Genomic DNA, 23,884 nt, shown 5'->3' with positions numbered 1-23,884 from the left:
TAGGTTCATACACAAACTAACCTAGAAAGATTACCTAAAAAATCACAATCAAACTCATGTTAAGAAATTTCAGAACAAACATGTAAAGACAGTAAAATTGGGTAATGCCTAATAACAATTTGGTAATGACAAAATTCCCTAACATGCATGACAGGATAACAAACAACTTTCATGGCGAAAATTTTCTTAAACGAACTACCCATGATTTTACAAAAATCAAACAATAAACAATGGCATGTCAGGAAATTGTCAAAACAGCAAGACATTCAACTAATATCGTAAGAATTTTTCCTATTAAAATAGGTCTAAAAATTATCAAATTTTCATGCAATATAACAAACATGGTGATAAACAAGTTTCATTAAGGGATCAACTACATAATCCTTATAAAGAAAATAGAGCAAAAATGTCAAAAGTCTCCAAACAAGGGTTAGAATAGGGGTTCGAATTTGATATCATGTCTAAATTCTAGCCTAGGTTTGAAAAAATAGAAAGTGCCCCTAAAGATGGCAATTGATATGAAATCAGTGGCATTTGAAACCTCTAGTTGTGCCTTACAACTTCTTAGAAAGGCTCGAGTCTAATTAAGTTAATTAGATGTCTTAAGATCGAGATCTCTAAAAGTGCACATGTTAATGACTAAGAAAAACATAACACAAACATTTATTAAAAAGTCTCAAAGTTAATTAAGTAATGCACAAATGGCATGAAGAAATCACATAAGACAGAATCAAATGTGAAGAATAACTTGGGTAATCATCTAACCTAAGTCGGCATGCAAAGATGTCATAAAAATTTAATGACATTACAAGTTGATTCAAGATTCTTAATGACATACTTGAGAATCTTAAGTGTTATGAACACTTTTGTGATACAAGTTTAACATGCGAAATGATGCTTAAATAATATGACGTAAACATGTACACAAACCTTATTATATGCGGTTCAATTATCAAGAAGACATAATCGCAATATTTAGCCTTTAAATGACTCAAACAAATAGGGCAATGTGCATATATGGTAAGATTCCGTTCTGATTTTAATATTACAGAACGAACATGATTTCGACTATCTTACAAAAAATCACATTTACAAAATATACAATGAGAAATATTTTTTATTAAGAGTTTGAGATTATATGAATTCACATGAGTCATGGCAAAATAGACATGCATATCTAAGTCATATGTTACTGTAACACCTTTTCATATTAACTCATCCAATTGACACACTAAACAATATCAAAACTTTGCAAATCATGCGACAATTGGACACAAACAGCATGCATTTCATTTTTTTTATGAAGGATTTGAGACCAAACAAACTCATTTATGGACTCAATTTCATCAAAATACAATCCGAATCAATGCAGGGCAGATTGTCTTATGTTCATATCTAGGCAATTTTGACCTACTTAAACACACCCAAAAATTCCAAAACAATTACAAGGTGTTCTCCACATAATTATGAACAACTTTTATGAAATAAAGTTCCTCCAAAAATCAACACGAAGATCAATACAAAATTGACAAAATCAGAAATCAACACAAAACATATTGACCTAGGCTCCGATCTGAATGGTTTTGACTTAACTAATTATGTTCAAATATTCCCAAATAAAAAAAAAATACACCACACAACAACAAACAACTTTGATGAAGGAAAGTTCCTTCAAAAATCAACATATAAAGCTACACAAAAATAGAAAAATCACAATTCGAATTATGACAGAACTGAAAACTTACATCATTACAGAATCACTCATCTTTAGAGGTGTTTTTGGGGGGTCAAACGTCGCTCGATCGGAGCGTGCGACCTATCAATTTGAAGCTCATAATGTGTATTATCAAAGTTTATAAGAACTCACGGTTATTTCAAACCTCATTTTGACCAAAATAGAAACCCTATTACAGAACCGTGAAAATGCAAATTATTGCCAAATCAAGTTCAATCATCCATATCATTTAAGAACAATCAAGAACATCAAATCAACATCCAAATCCTTCGATCTAACATCTAAACATAGCATATTAACCTAAAATTGAACCCCAGTCCTAATCAATTAATCCGATCTCGCTTCCCAGGATTCAAGATCAATATTGTTACCTTTTGATCTCTTTTTGTCGATTTTGATCACAATCGATCGAGTCAAATCTTCGAATTGATCCTCAATCTGTAGGATGACGATCAAGCTGCCACGAACCGCCACAAAGCCGACTAAACCACCTGCAACAAACAAAACCAGAACCAGTCCAAATTCAGATCGATTTTGATGTCGCCAAAGTAGATCAAATTACCGATGCTGATTTGGCGATTAATCTACTAATCCTTACCACAATAAGGTTAGGGAATCTTCAAGGATCCAAGTGGGAGTGATTGAATCTCCAATGGATGGCCAATAAAGGCCAATTGACGCGGAAGAGTCCGCCGATCACAACGATGACACACACGCCAGTGATCAATCCAAGAGGAAGAGCTTGCTGGATTAGAAACCCCGGTAGCCTTGGTATTGGGCAAGACTTGCGATTGTAGAAAGGGAAAGCTGAGGGAGGCGTGGACTACCAACACTGGCTAAAGGATTGACGGCAAAAACTCAATGCATAATGGAAAGAGAGAAGATGGTTTGGGCGGGAAAGTTTAGACGGAAGAGAGAGAATTTTGTTTTAGAGAGAAGACACTTCATGCACAAATTAGGCCCCTAAAAAACATGGAGGAAAAATGGGCTTATATACTACCCCCAAACCATGTAATTTTGTCCGTCGATTCGATTCAACAATCGAAATTTCAATTCAAATATTCAAATTTCATTTCGAAGGTTGGATCATGATCTCGAGGTGTCGGGTAATCTCTCCAATAGGTTTGATTTGCAAAAACCTAAGTCAAAATCGAGAATTGCATCAAAATGTCCAATTAGGGGTTAATTTGCAATTTGATAAAATTCAAAAATCTACTTGTAAAATTTTGAGAAATTGAAGGTGTAGAAGTGAAAGTGACATCGAAAGGACCCAGAATCGATCGCCAGAGGTCCAAAGCTGGCAGGTAAATGGTTGAATCAGCCAACACCGCCGACGGTTGATCAGATCGGTCAAATTGGTTCGGTTCGATTTGGCTGATTTTTAACTAGTTCTTGACCGGTTTAGTTCGGCTTTGGCTATTTCACTCACTTGAGACCTCTATGGGTTCAAAATTTATGCAATTTGGTTCTTGAAAAGGAAATTTATCATATTTAAGAAGAAAATGACCGATTAAGATTTATTAAGCTAATTAAACATTATGAATGTGATCTAGGGATCTTTTATTGACCTACTTGAATGATTCTCGTGAAAGATAACAGGTCAAAACCATGGGTGCTTTCAATGAGGCTAAATGGCTAAATTGATCAAATTTGCAATTCAATTGGCAAAATTATAAATTGATTGAAATTGAGTTCAATTAATGCCACGATTGTCTTATCTAATTAACTACCCGTATATAAGATCATTTATCGCATTCAAATTAACCTCGAATTGAAGTGTTCAAGCTTATGTCAAAAATGAATATAGATCTAATATTGAAATTGAATCTAGATTTATGAAATTAAACCATAACCATGAATGGGTTGACTAAAATTTTGCCAATTGAAGCTTAATTGCTTGACTTTTTTATTCTTGGGAGAGTAAAATTCTTCAAATTAAGAATTTTTTGTGTGAACAAAATCGATTTCGGATTTTGAGTTATTTTAAGAAAATAAGAGAACAACAACTGTCCTTTCACAATTCATAAAAAATCGATTTTAGTTCCCTAATTGGAGCTCAAAACATCAATTCATATTTTGACCTAGCAATTCATATTTTGACTAAGCAATTCGCAAAACCGAAAGCACAAATGGGTTTAAAATAGTCCCTAAACCAAATGTCAAAGAAGGAACTACACCCAGTTCTCACTAAAATAAAAGATTTTTTATTTTTGGTCGATTTAGAACCTAAAACTAAAAATTTCGGAAATCGAGGTTCTTAATTGAATTTTGTGAAATTTTTGACACAAAAGTCAAATTGACATCAAAAGAAATATATTTGTGCACTTTTTATTTTTTTCAAATTTTTTTAGTCAAAAGTTTGATAAAAAGTCAACCATTTAGTTTTTTTTTTTTTTTTTTGGTCGGAAACATAACTTAACATTCAAGAGTAGAAAAGATTACAACCCTTAGAGAGGGCATCATTACACAGAAGATTAAAAGGGGGAGGGGGGTGGAAGAAGTCCCTAAGCCTTGGCAGCCTAGGTCGGCCAAAAGTTGGATTCACGCCGCAGTGAAGAAGTCGCAAATTAGGGCATCGATGAAACAGAGCAACGGCGTCCTTTCTAAAATGTTGATTAGAAGCCCAATCGGGCCCCCGAGAACTCCACGGCCCTAAGCCTTGGCAGCCCGAGCGGCCAAGTTGGATTCACGCCTGCAAAGAAGAAGTCGCAAATTAGGGCATCGATGAAACAGAGCAACGGCGTCCTTTCTAAAATGTTGATTTTTTTTCTAAATCTTTGAATTTTTGGAGATCCAATAAATATAAAATTAAAACTAAATAAAATATTTTTGAATTAATACCCTAAACCCCCCCAAACTAGTACACCTGTAACAAATTTACCCCAAACTATTTGTTTGACCATGAAAAATCCCAAATATGTATACATGTGATAAATTTACCCCGATTGATCATAAAAAAACCCTAAACCGGTATATTTATGACAAATTTACCCCAAACTAATTTATTCGACTGAAAAAATCCCAAACTGGTAAATTTGTGACAAATATACCCTCCCCAGATTGAATTAATACCACAAAAAAATCACAAAATTTGTAAACGGTAACAAACGAAGCGTAAAATCTCAAATTGGTATGCTAGTAAACTGTCACGTGTTATTTTACTTAATAATCTAACAATAAAATTTAACAAAAACTAACAAAAGGTAAATTTGTCACAAGTGTACCAGTTTGGGATAAATTTATCAAAGGTATACCAGTTTTGGGTTTTTAGTTGTCAAAAAAAATAGTTTTTGGTAAATTTGTTACAAGTGTAACAGTTTGGGGTTTTTCAGGATATTAACCCATTTTTTTAGGTAAAAAGTCAATTTCTGACCCGATATTGACTTTTAATCATAGGGTTAACCAAAAAAGGTCAACCAAAAGTCAATCGTTTGACTTTTTGAATTTTTATTGAAAATGACTTGAAAATCATTTAATAGTGACAATGCAACAAAAAGAAATGAAAAGCAACAATTTTTTTTTTTTTTTTGGCCAAGAAATGGGCTATGTTGCAATTAGAAACTCAAATCTTGACTTTCTTTATTTTTTCGACTCATCAACTAAAAATTAGGTATCAACAACGAGTTGGTGATCATAACCATGTGGATAGACGAGGGGCTGGCTGTTTGGGTGCCCTACAAGCTCAAGGTGTGGTTTATTAGAGAAGCGAATGGTGATCAAACCATTCCACTTCATGGCTTTTATGGACCACCCTCCAGGATCATGAGAAGGCAAGTGTGGGATTTCATGGATATCAACATCGCTGATGGTGTCATTTGGGACCCAGAATCCGATCCAGACTATGAGCCCCTAGAGAAGTTCCCCTCTGACTACGAGCCCAACTCTATGTCAAGACACTAGGGTCAATGCTTAGAGTTAGTGAAGTTAAAGTTAATCTTGACTTTTCTGACCCTTTTTGCTCATAGGTTGTGTAGGACCTTTTGTTGTAGGCTTATACATGTTAAACTCCTAGGATTAACAAATCAATAAATAAATCGTTGCTTTTGGAAATTGTTTGTTGTGCTTTGTTATCCATGTTATTTGTTAATTGACTAGGTGTTTATTTAACTCGCTTCTGCATGCGTTTAATCAAAACATAAAAAGAATGGGTCGGTGATGCGTCCTAAGACATCGCAAATTTCTAATCGACCTTTGAGGGATGTTCATGTGCTAGGGGTTCAAGGCATGACATTGAGTCTCCTTCTTCATTCAAACTTTCCACTTCATATGATTGAAATGTTCCCACAAGTTTGTCTATGGATAATGGTGCAATCCTTGGAGTTTCACAAATGGATGTTTTGATATTATTCCATTTCTTAGACAACCCATAAAGGATTTTGTTTACTTTCATGGAATCTAGTACTGGTTGTCCCTAATGTGCCAAGCCACTAACAATCTCAATGAATTTACTGAACATGTTAGAAACCAATTCATCTAGTTTCACTTTGAAAAATTCGTACTGCGCTAGGAAAATGTTTATCTTTGTCCCCTTGACTCAATCAGTTCCTTCATATATGACGTGCAACTTGTCTCAAACTTCCTTAACTGTTCAACATGAAGAAATGCAACTATACTCTATATGAGATAGACTGCAGTATAAAGAGTAAACTGAATTAGCATCTAATGCTTCTCTTTTAGTTATATCCTCATCAAACAGAGTTTCAATTTCCAACTTTTTACTATTGTTTCCTTTTTGGATTATAAGGCTTCAAGCCTTATCCCTTTCAGAATTATGTCCCATTATAAGGGATCATTGAATCTAATGAATGCTTTCATCTTGTTTTTCTAGATATTATAGTCTTAGTTATCAAAGTATGGAGGCCTTATGTTGCTCTATCCTTCCAAAAGTCCTAGTGCAATATTGCTAACCATTGAAAGATTGTTAGCTCAAAAGTAACGCTTCAAAAATAATGAGCAACTAAGCTCTAATACCAATTGTAAAGATAGATCTATCACCTAAAGGGGGTGAATAGGTCACAATGTGGAATTGAAACAAAATTAAGATTATTGTGACAAGACAATGTCTGAAGATAAGCTATGCAATGCTCAAATCTTACCAATGTGCAACAATCTATCACAGAATATAAATAAGAGATAGAGGGATAGAAAAATTGCACACAACAAATTTATAGTGATTTAGCTTTGACAAGTCTACATCCACTCTTCTGCGTTGACAGCCCATCGGTTAGATTCTACTAAGATGAATTAATCAGAGGTTACAAAGACTAAGTATTCACTACTAAAGCTTGTGTGAAGGACTGATCTCACACCGACGACCTCTAAAAGATTACAATGCATAGCTCACGAAAAGATGAATGTATTAAGGATAAGACTTTGTTGAACTGCGGAATTCAAAACTTCAATTCTCTTCTTGAATCCTTCAGCATTACTACTTCCTTTAATACTTCTCGTTCTCCAAGTTGACCATTGGACTCAAGCTCTAAGGATCATTCATCCAATCAACCTATTAGACTTGAATGTTGAGGAAGATCTTATTGCTTCTAGATTGTCAAGAATAAAATTCTCCAAAAGGATCTATTGCCCATACAACATATAGGTTTCCATAAGTTGAGTCCTTCCTTTAGGAAATAGTCCGTCTTCAATTGATCGTTTCGTTGATAGATTGAGAAGTTCCAAATAAGTAAGATTTTATTCAATATTTTCCTTTCAAACAATCAATATTTATAAGGAATCCATGTCAATCTTCTAGTCATTAGCACAATGATTCATAGTCGGATCAATGTTCTTATTTCATTGAGATTGAATATTAAGAATAAAGTCTCCACTACATCCTTGAGTCTAATAAATAATGTTTGATGATGCACATCAGAGTTTTCATCTCGAAAAACTTATTATTAAAATCAAAAGACAATTAAGAAAAATTTTGTCGATCTTCAAAATCTATTAGGGAATTTTCTTCAATAGCAATATGGTGTTAAGCAAATTTGGGGATTAGAACTCGAAGGGTACTATAATTGGATAATTTATTGGAGTGAATTATACATAGACTAATTTTGACATCCCTTTAAGAGAGATACCTTTTTAACCAATTTTGTTAAATTATTCAAATAAGTAAATCACCCCTTTTTGTAACAGATTAAGCTTTAAAATAGATGATGATGATCCCACAAACTTTACCGGATGACGGTGCATTACAAGATGGTGGGTTCAGTGAGCACATACATACGCAAGTGGAGTTGCAAAGAGGAGGATCTGCTAACACCAGCCTAAGTGTCGACGAGATTTTAATGCGAGTTTGTTGCCTACTCCTTTGCTCTTTCAAAAGTTTCCTAGGTTCTGTTCAGTGTCGTAGTTGTAGGAATTACTTTTCCTTCAATTTGAGTCTTAATGTCCTCCCATAAAAGAGTAAGAGCAGCAACCTTCACAGACAGGATTGCGTTTTCTGCAGGTAAACTAAATTCCAATAGGGAGTCACACGCTGCTAGGGAAGGCATCAATTACACAGGAAATCGTCTGAAAAAAGCCATACCATCTACGCACTCCTGAAAAGATTGCCTCATTCACAAGTACATAACCAATGGTCAAGAATGTAAAATTCTTTATCATATCTCTAGCTGGAGAAAGGAACTCAATAAGTACAAGTGCATTTGTGCATTAACTTGTAAATCGACTCCTGATGATATCAAGGTAGGAATCATATAACAATCTATGCAAACAACCGATGAAAAAGTGACTCAAGATCGGAGCTGCTATTGCAAAACTATATTCGTGTCTCACGGTGCGTTCCATAGAGCCCCTCCGAGATAGCTTCAAGCGCAAGCAGAGAGAAGTAGGACCCGCGTGATGGAAACTGCAAAATTCTTTCCTTCCAAGTTACAATGCCGGTCGAATCGGGTCCGACGGTTCGACCGGGCCGCCAGACAAGGTTGCCCCGAAACTCACGCTACGTCGCCGCGGAATGACCAAATTGCCCATCCTCTTTCGCGGGATTCACCCGATCGAGCGCTCTCAGCTCCGGGGGGCCTTAAATACCCCGCCCCCCTCCTGTCTATCTCCATCTCCCTCCTCCGTGCACGGCGGCTCGGACGGGGCTCACCCGGTGCTCGCGACCCCGATAGGGGTAGTCGCCCGCCCCGAGAAGGGGTAGACGCCCGCGAGCGAGACCCGATCGAGGGGTCGCGAGAGTGGGTGAGTCGCGGACGAGCCGCCGTGCACGGAGGGCGGGAGAGAGGGAGAGAGAGAGACGAGCCACTGGGCGGCGCGGCGGGGGTGATCGGGCGGCGGCGGCCCGGCGATCGCGCGGGGACGCGCTCTGTTCGCGCCTGGGTTGTTCGTGGAAGAGAGAGAGTGCGGTGGGTGTCGGATAAGCCCGGGAACTGGGCCGGGCCGGGCCGGGCGGGTCGAAAGAGGGTACTGCTAAGGATTTCTCCCTCGCAATTCTCTCTCTGCCTCTGGGTATCTTGCGACCGACGTTTCCCTCGTCGACCATTTGGCGATTTCCTGCTTTCGAAAGTCCTGCCGAGTCTTCGGTGAAGTCAGTGGCGTCGCGATCATCGGAGACGCCCGATCGAGCGGTTCCTGCTTGGGTCTGAAAGGCCGTTTCTCCCCCCACCGAGCTCGACGATTTCAGGTCCAGATTCCGTAGCCCCTCTTTCTCTCTCTCTCTCTCTCTCTCTCTTTCTGTGCTTTTCTTGGGGAGGGAGCGAGCTTAATGCGACTCGACGCGAGGAAGAGTGATGCCCAGTAGATACCCATGAATATTTAAGCGCGTCTTTTGAGTTGGCGTGCCGACTGTTCGATGAAATTCCTGAAGTTTCTCTGCTTTCGAGGCTGGTCGTTTCTTCTCCTTAGGGGTAACCGTCTCCGCTGTTTGTAGGGTCCGATGGAGCATCTAATTGTTCAGGGAAAGGTCGAATGCTTTTCTAGAAATTCAAGCCCATCGATAGAGGCATGATATGCTTATGTTCTTAATACTGTTGGAGGATTCGTAGCCAATATTGCAGACCATGGATGATCCGTCTAGTGTGAAAGTTCAAATTCATCGATCAATTGAGCAACCTTGTGTTCTGATATTGTGTTGAGTTTACTGCTTAAGTGGTAGATGAATCTGGTTCCATTTGTGAAATTCAATGTGAATCCCAAGGTGTGTAGGTAATGCATGCAAGACATTTTGCTTGGAGTGTCCATTAGCTAAAAGCCTAAATGCAGTTCCGTGGCGTACTCCCTTTGCACTGATTGAGAATGATTATCGACTTTAATCCTATGTCTGGTGTGTGCAGGGCATGCACTGATTGATCATTCCTCTGATTATATTGTGGCTCTGCTGATAAAAGTGGAGTGAGACTCATAGCGGTTTAAGGCGACTCTGCTAATTGAAAGAATTTCCCTGGAGGTTACTCTTTGGCATCTGATTTTATTGGAAATGAAGATGTATGTACTTGCCATGCTCTGTTGATGTGCCCCTTTTCCTTTCTTTTTTTTTCTTTTTTGTTGCTCATTCTTGTTTTCCAATTTACATTTCTAGATTGATGTTTTTCTTTTATGCATTTTGCAGAAAGAATGCCAATGATGGTGCTCTAACAAACTTTGAGGTCCTGAGTTTCTTACAGTCTAGAGGCGCTTCAAAGGAAGTGGCTGCAACAGTTGCACCATCAGAATACAAAGTTTTCCAGTACTTAGTCAACACCGCTGTGGACAAGCAAACAAAAGAGAGTGTTTCTGACCTTTTGGGGAAGGTGAAAAAGTATGACCTTGCAAAAGCGGAGGTGCTTAACATTATCAACCTTAGACCAACTTCAGCTGTTGGTATTTATACGGTGAGTCTTATTCAATATGTTTCCGGTCCTTTTCATCTTTACCAGTCTTTATCTTGTAGTCAATGATTTGATTTTTAGATAGTCATTTGAAGTTAAGAGGTCAATATTAATATCAACTGGCTGAACTATTCTTATGCTTACTGATTTCAAGTTCCCTGTGCTTCTATGAGATGCCTAATGTATTGTGGATTGTCCCTGAAAGGAGTATCATCTCCTCAAGCATAAGTTGGAAGAGAGTTTGGTGTTGAATTGGCACAGAAAATTATCTGTAATACTGAGTTATTTAAATTTGTACTTTTCCCTTATATCAAGAGCAATGTCATCAAAAAGAATCTTTATGGAGAACTAGGATCATCTTTGCACTATTCTTTGCACACTTTCTTAACTATTGTAGATATATCAGACAATTTGAATATAATTAGGATCTGAATATAACTCTGCTGAAGAGTTAGTGCCTGGCATGATGCAATGGATCCTTGATAATGTTGCTCATTTTTAAAGTATGAAAGCTTCTTGTACAAAACAGGATCAACTTATTATATCTATAAACCTTTACCTTGAAGTAATTTGGATATGGTAATAGTTGAGAATCACTTTGTTGCACCAAGATACTTTTAGGTCTTCTTTTGTGGGACGCTCTGGCCCTGTACAAGAAACTTGGCAGGAATGATCAGGATGGTGTTGTGTGAACTTATTTTGGGCTCTTCTTTTCTAGGTTATTGGTAAATCGTGCTCCCTTAGTGCTCTTTCAAAATAATCTTATTGAAAAATGCAGTGTGCCTGAGCGGAATAATACCTTCACTTCAAAGCCAAACTTCAGAAAGCCGTTTTTGGGGAACTGAGTATTTTATCTGAGAATACGGTTCAGTGATATGGAATGCGTTGATTAATTGGGCCTTCTGTAACAAAATTGTGTAGTGTAGTGGAAGAGCATATTGGACTGCTATGATGAAAACGTGCATGCATGCATAAGGGACCACTTTTTTCTTATAGGCTTAGCGTGCATGGTCATACACTTACATACATGCTCGCAGAGAAGAAGTAACTCTCTTAAATGCTCATATATGCCTCCAGACTACCTAACTTAGATTGCATGATGACTAAATACTGGTTCTAGCTGTTGTTAGGCTTCTTAAGACAAATATGGGTGACAGCACGTAGTACATAGAATTGTAGATATCGAGCTTGGATCAGTATTTACATGTGTATGTCTCCCAGTGGTGTTTCTCTTTATAAAAAATAAAGATGATAGAAAGATTTCCGGGCATGCGAATATGGTTGCCATTTAAACTGTACGGTGGATCAACTTATAATTGAGGTTTTGTTGCTGCAAGTTGTCCATTCTTTCTTGGATTCGAGCCCTTTGGGCAGTTCCTTTTTACTCTGAACGTTGGTGTGATTATGTGGGTTTATCACTCATAATGTATGTGCTGCTATTTTCAGATTGTTGAGAAATGCGATGCCCGATTGGGAGAAGAAGGAGCCCAAGATCTTGCGGACATAGTGACCGAGGTATCGCCACCTCCAGAGGAACCGCGGTCCGAAGAGGGTCTTCCTCAGGCAAATGATGTTTGATGCTTGAAAGGACCGCGAAGATGCACGATGCTGATCACCTAAATTTTTTTGCCCAAAAGGCCTTACTGCATTTTAAAGAAAATTAGGAGTAGAATTCGTCTACCCTTGACAAAAAAATCCACATCACATCTTACTTTCTTCATTTGGAGACGAGCTGAACCTAACTTTAGCTTTGTACTGCCATTAACTCTCTCTCTTTTTCTCCTATGTTCGGTTTTTTGGGACTGTATTGGCACTTTTTTCACGACACTGGTCAAACTTGTTCATTAGCATGTTGAGTATATAGTGGGAATTGCATATTCCATGCCTAGTCATATTGTGGGACTATTTGCACAAGGAAAACAGTAATGTTAGGAAAGCAGGATAATTTTTCAGAAAGTCCTAAACTTATTATATAGCAATCAATTCGATCTTAAATCCTAAATCAATTCGATCCTAAATACTAAATCTTTTAATTGTGATAATTTAGTCTTAAGCTTCTTTACAATTTGCCAGTTATATTTTTTTTAAAATTAGCAAAATTTATCCCTGTCAATATCGATTAAAATTTGTCCATACAACTACGTAAAAAATATCGGTGCTGAATAGTAAAAAATATTGGTGCTGAATAGATTGTCAGGTTAGTTATTTTTTATCAAAATTGAAAAGGTTTAATAATAAATTGGTCATTTTATAATAGATTTAAGAATTTTTAAATAATATTAAGACAATTTTCCCTTAGGAAAGCAATATAGAACTAAGAAGGAGATGCTAGGGACATGAGGGGATCACGCACTTCATAAAGTTGGGCTGTAAATGTACGATGTGAGCCCACCAAACGATTCTTGCCATTTGTTCGGTATGCTTATGCCTCGACAATATTGTGAAACCCATCAGAAAACATCATGACAGATTAGACGTTTCCCGATCCGGATAAGACTTGATGTGTAGAATCTGTCTTGATGCGATCATTGGGGGAAGCACATAGTCTGCAGTTATATTTGCTTCGATTCGTTTCATTCATTTGAATCCTGATTTGACCATGTTTCCATACCTTTTAGTAATCCAATCGGTGGCTATTGGAGGGCCGTGCTGGCGGCCTCGAAGTGGTTGCGTCGATTCTTTCATTTACTTGTTTAGGAATAATATGAAAAAGGACCACATTACATAACCTAATAATAAATAAGAAAAGGAACCGGTAACCGGCATTAAGTGAAACTAATGCAATTAAACATTCCTGAACTCGAAATCTCCGGTTTGCGGGAGCAAGGCGGCCTAGAATAGATGAGCAGCGATTCTACCCTCGATTGAATCAATAACAAATGAGAAAACCAAAATACGGTCGATAAGGCTTGGAAGAGCTCTTGCAGAATGCCATGACGGATGAGAACAAATTTGCGGCTCGAGAATGCAGGGATGAAATTTGAAGGATCGTGTTTCGGGTGCAATGAAAGATCACAGGGAGGACTGGTCTTGCTTTTGTGCATGATGATGTTCTGTAATTGATCATGCTAGATCTCTGAAACTCCATTAGCGACGGTGGCATGGTTTGTGTCTGCTGCTCTAAAGGCTAGCATATAAGCGCGAAGGGTACAAAAAATCTACGTGCTCCTCATCATCGGCAGCGATTTGCAGTCCTCAATTATTTTTGCACCTTTGCTGACATTTTCCAGATTCCAAACGTCCCAACCGAGACTACAAGGATGCCCATGCTATCCTCCATTATCAAACCCATACTTAATCTACAGGCAAATAATTCTTTCCCTATACATATATTATATAATATATAAAGAGAGAGGAAAAGTTTCCCTTGTCGGAACAGGAGACACAAGTCCGGAGAGAAGGGTTTCTCTTATACAAATTATAAAGGGTATTATATGATGTTCTGCCTTGAAGTGACAGAGCGAGAACCGAGAGTTATTTTATAGGGTGAATGGCCAAGGTCCCTCGTGATTATTCAGCGTTCGCACGAGGATTGAACTGTGTTTCTTGTCTATCATGTTCTGCTAGAGTAGGTTATTCGTGCCACTACAGTTCTAATAGAGCATTTCCTTTCAATGGTGATTAACAGATCATTTGCTTTCGGGGGAGGGGGGAGGTCTCTCTTACTAAAATAGGTGATAGAGAAGGGTATTTCTTCTAGAATTATTAAGGGCATAATATGATATTCCACCTTCAAGTGGGAGAGCAAAAGCCAAGAAGGTGAATGGTTAAAGTTGCTTATGATCATACAGTGTTTGTACAGTGATTAGACAGTGAGTCTTGTATGTCGTATTTTGTTATAGTAGGTTATTTATGTCGTTAGAATCTTGATAGAGCATCTACTTTCAATGGTGACCAATATGGCATCTACTTTTACGTGTGAAGAACTTTAAAACATTCGAAATTTTAAGTCTTCCCTCCCTTTAGTTTTGTAACAATTTTCAAGATTTTCCACTCGAATTTTCGTCGCATGCCTAATTTCATGCATGTTCCAAACAGAGTCCAAAAAAAAAAAAATAGAAGGAGGGTCATAATGTCCCCTGTAGGTAGTTTCTCGATTGGATTCTCGACAATGGAGGAAGGGAGGGACACCACGAGAGGAAGCTTTCGTGCCCTTTTTGAGAATCATGTGACCGTCCGCCTGGCCATGTCCATTCCAGTTCATGGGACATGTTTTCACATGAAACAAAGGGTGGGGGGCCTGTCAACAAAACATTTGCTAGTTGGAAACACTTTCACCAGACTGTCACGAAAAAACCACTCCCTATTTTCTTTTTCTTTTCTTTTTCTTTTTCTTTTCTGGAGATTTTAATTCCTGGGATTTTTTTAATAAAAACACATGTTTATTCGACAAGATGTTTGTGTTTTCACATCTTTTTTTTTTTTTTTTTTTTTGGAAACAAATGGTGACATAGATTCCACTTTTTATAGCACTGTTTTAATTTAATATTGCTTCTAGTGATGCACCAGATTTATTTTTCATGCCAACCATGCACCGTGGTGCTTAGGTCGGGAGGTGGCTCCCTATGTCTTTGCTCTATTGTTTCTGTTCTTTTTGTTATTGAATTATTTTTTGTGACACAAAAATCAATCTCTTTGAGGAAAATTTGAATTTTCTACTAACTAGTTCACGGGAAATTTCATCTCGACTTTGTCGCTGCAATCGTGCATGTTACACAATAATTCAATGATTGCGTGCATTTTTGTCCAGAGTCGAATGATTATTCGATACATAGAAGGATGACGATGTATGATAAGAAATGTCAAAGAGATTACTTTTGGGTAAGTGATTTGACAAAACCTTGGGGATTGTTTAGACAAATGAATCATACTATGCATGAATATCATGTATTTAAATGTTCCTAAGGAACTTTGGTAAGAAAGATTGGCATTGCTAACATGGTCTAGATGATCATCATTTAATTTATATTTTCTTTATGATGGTGCTCATCTTATTGTAGATTATTTTCGGAGAAATACAAAAAAAGGAAACATGTCTCGATTTTTATCCTTGACAAAAACATGTCCATGTTTACAATTTTACTCTATATCTCTATTCCGCTAAAAGACCTAATTATCCTTCCTCGTGTAACCATTCTGAAAACCATAGCCTCATACATGCTCAAACTCCCAACCTTCTCAACCGCAACCTTCCCCCACCATCGGCCACTACCTCCGCCAATTCAAACGGCCTAGCCGATGCCGCGGACATCATCACAGCCCCCTTTCCCTCTCTTCGTCCCTCAGGTCAAATCTTCTCTCTTATAATGCTCTCAAATTCGCCGATGTTCTCCTTCTCATAGCCTTGGCCGTCGCGACCTCAAGTCGAGGTTGCCACGGGACGTCACAACCGGAGATCGAGGTCGCAACACCATGGGCAACCTCAAATTGAGGTTGCCATGCCAGGAGAGACTTCGTCCCAAGGATGTCATAGCCAGTGGAGAAAAAGAAGGGTCATTTTTTAGGGAAACAACGAATGGAAATCTTGCAAATAAGCGCATAATTTTGCTAAATTGAGGTACGTGAGTTTGTGTTTATAAAAATAGAGATGTATTTGTTATTTAGAAAAAGAAAAAAGAAACTTAGGCATGTATCCGGCATCTTCTCCTTTTTTTGTCAATGTTTGTCCTTTTTTCTTTTTCTTTTCATCTTTATCAGCATTTTCATTTATATTCTTTCCCCCTACCTATCTATTTTCCTCCAAATGAGCTCACTAATATCCTTCAAAATCAGCAAGAGCAATCATTGTTATAAGAGTTAATACCAAAAACCCCAAACTGGTACACTTGTGACAAATTTACCCCAAACTATTTTTTTGACCACCAAAAACCTCAAACTGGTATACCTTTGACAAATTTACCCCAAACTAGTATACTTGTGACAAATTTACCCTCTGTTAGTTTTTGTTAAATTTTATTATCAAATTATTAAGTTAAATGACACGTGATAATTGACTAGTATACTAATTTTGGATTTTACGATATGTTTGTCAAAATTTACAATTTTTATAATTTTTTTGTGGTATTAATTCAATTTAGCGAATAGTATATTTGTCACAAATTTATCAATTTGGGGTTTTTTGCGGTCGAATAAATTAGTTTAGGGTAAATTTGTCATAGATGTACCAATTTAGGGTTTTTTATGGTCAGTCGGGGTAAATTTGTCATAGGTGTACCAGTTTGGAATTTTTCATGATCAAAAAAATAGTTTGAGAATAAATTTGTCACAAGTGTACCGATTCGGGATTTTTCAGGGTATTAACCCTTGTTATAACTCAAGCATGAAATTTATCAGCGCAAATCGAGAGAACTGCATGTACAATAAATGCAATGCTGCGCAACTCATCACCTCACCATCGGCAGCAGGGGCAAGAACTGCCGGTTTATTCCCCACACCCGATCAAGAATTTCACATCTTTTGATAAGTTGGTAAAACGTACGTCGTTTTTAGCATAAGCCCTTTACATCAAATCGAAACCCTATGTAGGTAAGGTACATGTTAGGTACCACTTTCCCCAAAGGCTCAAAGCTGAAAAGGAGAGATCAATAATGCGCGAGAAAGAGGCAACTGCGAAAGTAAGGATTTGATTTAGGGTTGAGGGGGTGGAAGCAAGAAGAGGGGAAGAGATCTCGAGAAATATCGACCATACCACCTAGTAGCCAGCAAACCCAACAACTACGTCAAATCAAAGATCACTTCGAAACCCACTTTTTCTTTTTCCCTTTCTTTTCTCTCTCTCTCTCTAATTTCCCTCTTCATGAAAATCCAAGTTAGGGAAGGAGGAGGTGGGGGCAGATGAGATGACCAGACCCCCCTTCTTCTTTCTTTTTTATTTCTCTTTCCTTAAAAATGAAGATGCAGAATCCACCGGCCCGACCAGCTCACCCCTCGGTCAATCTGTCTCGCCTGATCCAGGAAAATCAATCATTTTTTTAACCTCGAAAGATGAAAGTAAGTAAAAGAAAGAAAACTGTAAAAAAAGTCCATCATTCCTCGGTCAAAATATGAAAACGTTGTCTTGGTTTCTTGGAGTAATGAAAATGTCAGGTCAGGTGAAGGACGGCTGCATCGGTCGCGACGGGGGGCGATGCGGGGTAATTTATCTTTGGAGAGGTAAAACTCTCTGCGCAAAATATCCGTGAACGATAAATTTATGATATCGCCCTGCTTCGACGTCGAAGGAACGGGAGTATGTGGATGTGAATGTGGGGGCTTCTCTTGCGTACGTACAGTCCTGCGACCTCATTTAATGGAAAAGAACACTGCCACATGGATCCGCAGAACTGTAGGTTTCTCTCTCTCTCTCACGGTTACTTTGCTATGAAAACATTATACATGCAAGTAGACAGAAGCAAGACAGAGGGTCCTCCTCCTTCGTCTACTGTCCCGTGCGGAAAGCTTTTCAGGATTTTTATACAGATTTCCATGGAGAGAAGTGGGAGAGGAATGGCCACGACGACCCCTCCGTTGACTTCTGTTTCTTGACTTGAACCGCGACGTTTGGGAAAATATACAGGTAGAGAGGGGTTAGGGTTTTATAACGCGCCTTCGTAAGGTACTGAAGTTCCGAGTTATTTCGGATAGAATGTGTTTTGATTCCACAACGTTGATTACATCTTAAGCGCGCATAAGGCGACTCAGTGAAAACCATAAATTTTCGTTTTCGATTGCATCAGAAGTGATTATAGTTTTTTAATAACTCTGGTGGAATGACTTTCTTTTTCTAAAGAAGACATCTAATATAATCAAATGCGTGACTGCTGCTCTATCAATTCCTAGCAAGCTTCCTTCTCGGTCGTTCTTCCAGTTCGTGTCATAAGGACAGTGTTCGAGTCCCCTACGGACCGAGGAGGAGGTTTTTTTTTAGCGACTAGGTATAGAAACTAATCTTTGGGCGCCGTATTAAATCTACCTTCTCTATTCATTCATGTCAAATAAACGGTTATAGGCTAATTTCTTAACCTATATTTAATGAGCTAGATTCTTATACTTGTTCGTTATATTCAGTAAATAAGTATAAACGGGTTTAAATTGGTAAAATCCAAAATAATATCGGTGTTAAATGGTTCAAAACTTACTTAGACCAAAGTCACATTCATTACTCTCTCTTCACTCTCTCATCCTCACTCAATTTCGCACTTCTCTCACCCTCACTTGATTTTGCACTTCACCTTAATTCAAGGATGAGTTTTCTTAGATTAGATTAAATATGGATGTACTTTAGTAATATGATTTCAGTCTAATATGAGTCACTAAATTTGAATTGCATGAAAATTGATCAATTTGGTCAGACCATTTCCAACTTGACTCACCCGCTTCAACGGGTTTAATGTTAGAGTTAGAGAATTCACAATTAATTACTTTCTTGTGATCACTTCTAACATTTTTGACGATTTTAAGTTCACATTCAATGAGAGAGACTACCACCATTTACTCGTCATGGGATTTCTTTCAGGCTTCATCGATGAAAGTAAGTTTTCTTAAAATTCTTAAATTTGGTATTAATAAGATGATGCTCTTAAAGTTACAAATAGGTATTGTTTGGGATTTAATGAGTGTAAAGCGTCGAGGAAGATGGTAAATGTTGCTAATTGAAGAACCAAATGTAGAGTAAAAAGTCTTGTGCTGAAAATTAAGTCAGCATTTGGTTGGACTTAGCATTTTGTAAAGCACACAGTAAAGCATTCCCATAATCTCGAGGGAGGCAAATTAAGAAGAGTTTATCCACAAGGATAGAAGTTCAAAAAAATTTGAGAGGCAGACTCTAAAGAATCTAAAATCTTTATTAATTTCTTTTCCATTGGAGGATGAAAATAATTCGAAAATTAAAGACTATTTACATAATAAAAGACTGTTCTCTTTTACAAAGGAAAAGTTTAAGGCAAAGTGAAGGGGGGAAGGGTGTGTAGGAATATGAGTCCACACTAACCAAATCTCTATTTTCTCTCTCATAATATAATTAAAAGAGCAATTTTCATAATAATGAGTTTATTTTCATTTTTTATGTTATGAATCAAGGGAGTGAGCATAGAGATCCGGCTATACAGGCTCATGGAACACCACGTATGTTCCCTAAATCGGTTAAATCTAGACCGCTGATATATGTAAATAGTCTTGACCTAAAAAATTTGTACACAATTAGTAGGATTCTAACAGTTGACCTCCGGTTCTTGAATTACAAATCTTCCAATGACCCAAAATTGCACCGACCGTGAGGGTTCCTCTTTCCTTTTCAAATTCAAAAATATTTTGGTAGGTAATCTTATAATTATTGTTTAATATGTGAAATCCGAGCACTCAAAATCTGACAAGTTCTTCACACTTGCGCAAATCGCCTCCCCACTGGCACGACATCGAAAGGCTAAGCACGAGTTAACAGGCACTGTAATTCAAATGTGAAATTTACTGCAATTCAAGCGCTTGATAATGATAGCTCTATAGGCATCTTTTAGGAGTTTGGGATCATTTTTGTAGATAGTTCTTTTCTGTTTGCATTTTCCACTTGGCAGTGCTTCTGCCACAATCTATCAGAAAACCTACCGCCTAGAGAACAGTGACATATGAAAAGTCCTGGGGAAAGAGAAGGGAAAATCTGACCAAAAACTAAATTAAAGATCTGAAAACAAAAGGGGCACATCTGGAAATGGAGCCGTTCTGAAAGTTTCAGAGGGTACGATGCAAAGGAAAAGGGCAAAGTCCGTAGAGAAATGAATGCTGTCGTATTGGCCAAGCACAGGGCTCTTCTCCTACAAATTATTATTATAAAAGATAAACGACAGTGGAAAGAAAACGCCACACATTCCGAAACAAAACACCCTCTCTCCGTCTCTCTCTCTCTCTCTGCTTACTTTCAAAAGCTCTCCTCCATCGTTCTTCCAAGATCCAAAGTCAAATGGAAACCCATCTCTCTGATCAGTTCATTCACACGGTCTCCTCTCCGATTCTTTAGTCATAGTGACATCCCCCGTCCAGAGTCTCCAATCCCTTCCCGTTTCCATGCTTTTTCTCATATTCCATTTTTCCATCTCTCCCCTCTCCCTCATCTCACATAACCACAGAGAGAGAGAGAGAGAGAGAGAGAGAGAGGTGCTATTTATGGAGGAAAAAAAACAATTTTCTGCGCAAGAGTATATAACTTATCGCACGACATCCAAATTGATGCACGCTGTTAAGCGAAAAAAAAAGAAAAAGAAAAAAGAAATGGCGCTTACGCAGTCGATGGTGTGCTAATGCCGAAGCATGAAATGTTAGGGGGAACCAATTTGCAGCCGAGTTATCATGATGGTCGTCGATGGTTTAGAAATATGCAGCACGAAAGACTGATCAGCTTTACTCAGATTACAATGGTTGGAAGATGCTAAGTAGATTAACACTTCATTCCTCATCAGCGGATTTCGGCGGTAAGAACAATCAGAAGAAAGAAGGTGAGGAAGACGAAAGGAATATAGCATATACAGGAAAATCTTAGATGACAGCTTCCCATAGTTTTCCATATAGAAATTAGTGAATATATGAGAGAGAGGGGGAGAGAGAAGCTCATGTTATAACTACATGTCTGTGTGCTTCCCATCTTGTCCCCATAATAACCTCGCACCCCATCTTAATGTAAAGTCAGAACCACCTCCACCCAAAAAAAAAAAAAAAAAAACAAAAGAAACAAAAGGAAACAAAAGAGAGAGAAACTATGATTGAGAGAGAGACTGAGAGAGTCTCTCTCCGCTTCACATGAGACTGAGAGTGAGAGAGCTAAATAAGCTATAATCCCAACGACACCCCCAGCTTTGCTTTCCTCATAATCATCCCCATCCCCCAAAAAAATCAATCATCATCCTATACACAAGCGGGCGAAACCCAAGAAAAGAGACCAAAAAGAAACTGACCGCCAAATCGCAATCCGAAGCAGAAGAAGAACGAGGACATCGAGACGACATCGTCTGTTTTCCACAACATCATCATCACCATCACCATCGGCTTCGTCATCTTCTTCCTTCTTCTTCTTCTTGTTCTTGATTTTCTTGGGAAACTGATCAAGGGTTGAAGAGCTTGTTCCCGCACTTGCAGCGCCAGGCCTCGGGGTAGTACTCGAGCGGCAGGCTCAGGCCGGGGTGGATCGGCACGTGCTCCGCCTTGCACGGCAAGCACCGCCCGCATTTGCCCCTGCACGTCGGCGGCGAGGACCCCGGCCCCGCCAGGAGCCGCCTCGGGGACGGCGGCTCCGCCAGCGGCCAAGAATTGTAGGCGATCTTGCGGTTACTGGCGCGCCGGCGGCGCCGGCCCGGGATCCTTGCCGCCGCCATGGCCTGTCGCGTGACGGAGATGGCGGCGGACGCGGAGGCGAACAGCAGGAAGGCGAGGGCCGTGAGGGCGGCCGTCGAGGGATGCCGGCGGTGGCGCGGCGTGCTCATTGCCGGAGCAGAGGTGCCCCGGTAAGCGGCGGAGAGAGAGAGAGAGAGAGAGAGAGAGGGGAGGGAGGGAGGAGACCGTCGGAGGTTCTTGAAGTAAATAAGAGAGAGAAAGAGAGAGGGGAAGTGGTACTATTGCAGGGTGAGCGTGCGCTTGTGTGTTGTGGGGATTGAAGTCAAAGACAGGAAGAAGAAGAAGAGGAGACGCAGCACCACCACCATCATCATCATCAAAAAGATCTGATGAAATATATCATATAATATAAAGAAATGCTGATCAAGAAACGAGAAGGAAGAAAAGACCCTAAAAATTTAGATAGAGAGAGAGAGAGAGAGATCTCTAATTCTTGTGTTGTGATCTTTGAAAAGATGGATGCCATGATAATAGCTGGACGAGTGGGGCCTACGGGGAGACCTGATTGATTGGGTTGAATCTTGTCCTCGGTGATTTTTCCTTATTTTACTCATAGTGCCATTCCCATCCCACATTCTTTTTTGTGCCTATTCTTCATTTTGTACCTCTCTAATATTCTATTAGTTTGGACCAAATTAAAAAATAAATAAATAAACTTCTATTAGTTTTCTCTTTTCCCTTCCTTTTTATGTTGATAACTTCTTTTCTCCCCCACCGACCGAAAAAAAAACTTCTTTTCTCCCCCTCTTAGTCTCCGTTGCTGGGTTTAATTCGCCAAAAATGAATAATTTATTTTAAAAAATCCGAAAAAAGATTACTCATATCGTTCGTTTATGAATTGATGAAAAATATCTTCCTTTTCAACAATAATTATCACTTGACAATAATTATCACTTGAGAAGTAAAATTTTTACTTCTTTGCTTTTCCATCAAAACTTATAATTTCATCAAATTTTAAAGAGTTTTGAAAAATTATATATAAATATATGTGTCAGGGCTGTCGATGCCTATAACTCATACAAGTTTTAAATGTTTTCCAAAGGAAAATATCAATATATACGAATTGCAAATTCCTTTTAATCAAAGAATAATTTGTAAAATCAACTTAGGCGCACTTACACAAAAAAAGGTTAACTTTATCTACTTGTAAGGATGCTATCTCGGTTGCCATAGCATGCTACAGTAATAAATTAGTAAGGATCTTGTTAACAAGTATTTTTAGACACTAATTGAGTTAACTAAAAGTAAAAATAACATTTTTTTAGACACTTTAAAAATAGAAAGAACTACATGAATTAATAAATCCATATTAGGGGTGTGCATGGTCCGAGCGGGCGATTCTCGACCTAGAACCGAGAACCGTCCGCTAAGGACCGGTTCCGAAAAATTAAAACCGGATCCACCTGTTTGTTGCATGGATCCACCCAGGAACCGGACCGCCGGTCCGGTCCAGTTTCCATGGAACCGATCTTGAAAACAAGTTTGATTTTCAACATGAACGGCTACATGACATCAAAGCAAGCCAAAGAAAGAAAAATCAAATTTAAGTACGTGGAACAAAGATTCATTTGTTGCAACTATAAATGTATCTCGTAGATAAAAAAAGAAAACGCGAACAGATGGAATGCAACATTCTCCCATTTCCTGCTTGCAAGTAACCAATCGGGTAGCTACCAGGAGCTCTTGATTGCAAGAACAGCATTTGAACAGCTTATGAATGCTCACAAAGTTTTAACCACATTTGGGCCTTCAAATGGTGAAATCTTCGGTGAAACTGCAGATTCCTTTTTAGTGAAGCACAAGGAATCTAAAGAGAGTAAGCAGGTTGAGATATCTGAGAAGGCCAAACCAGGAGTGCAACTTGCAGAAGAAGAAGAGGAGATTGGTGATGCTGGGTGGAAGCCGTTCTAGGATTACATAATGGTGTCGAAAGGATTAACCCTTCTGTTTTCTGGCTTATTGACGCAGTTAGCATTTGTGG

General features: G+C 38.5%; 2 protein-coding genes across 2 annotated transcripts; one reads left to right on the top strand and one right to left on the bottom strand.

The window, feature by feature from the left end:
* Positions 1–8,786: 8,786 nt before the first annotated feature.
* Positions 8,787–12,440, top strand: LOC104414757. The gene is made up of 4 exons (XM_010025923.3): positions 8,787–9,365; positions 10,015–10,165; positions 10,290–10,551; positions 11,995–12,440. Exons 2-4 carry the CDS (start codon positions 10,158–10,160, stop codon positions 12,124–12,126), a joined length of 402 nt encoding a protein of 133 aa, XP_010024225.2. The 5' UTR covers positions 8,787–9,365; positions 10,015–10,157; the 3' UTR covers positions 12,127–12,440.
* Positions 12,441–21,108: 8,668 nt separating this feature from the next.
* LOC104417337 (EPIDERMAL PATTERNING FACTOR-like protein 5) lies at positions 21,109–22,323 on the bottom strand. Its single transcript, XM_010028635.3, has one exon. It carries the CDS (start codon positions 21,990–21,992, stop codon positions 21,615–21,617), a length of 378 nt encoding a protein of 125 aa, XP_010026937.3. The 5' UTR covers positions 21,993–22,323; the 3' UTR covers positions 21,109–21,614.
* Positions 22,324–23,884: the final 1,561 nt, after the last annotated feature.

Source organism: Eucalyptus grandis, chromosome 8, assembly GCF_016545825.1.
Source record: "Eucalyptus grandis isolate ANBG69807.140 chromosome 8, ASM1654582v1, whole genome shotgun sequence".
In the NCBI taxonomy this organism is placed as follows: domain Eukaryota; kingdom Viridiplantae; phylum Streptophyta; class Magnoliopsida; order Myrtales; family Myrtaceae; genus Eucalyptus; species Eucalyptus grandis.
This window is presented reverse-complemented; position numbering and strand designations above follow the sequence as displayed.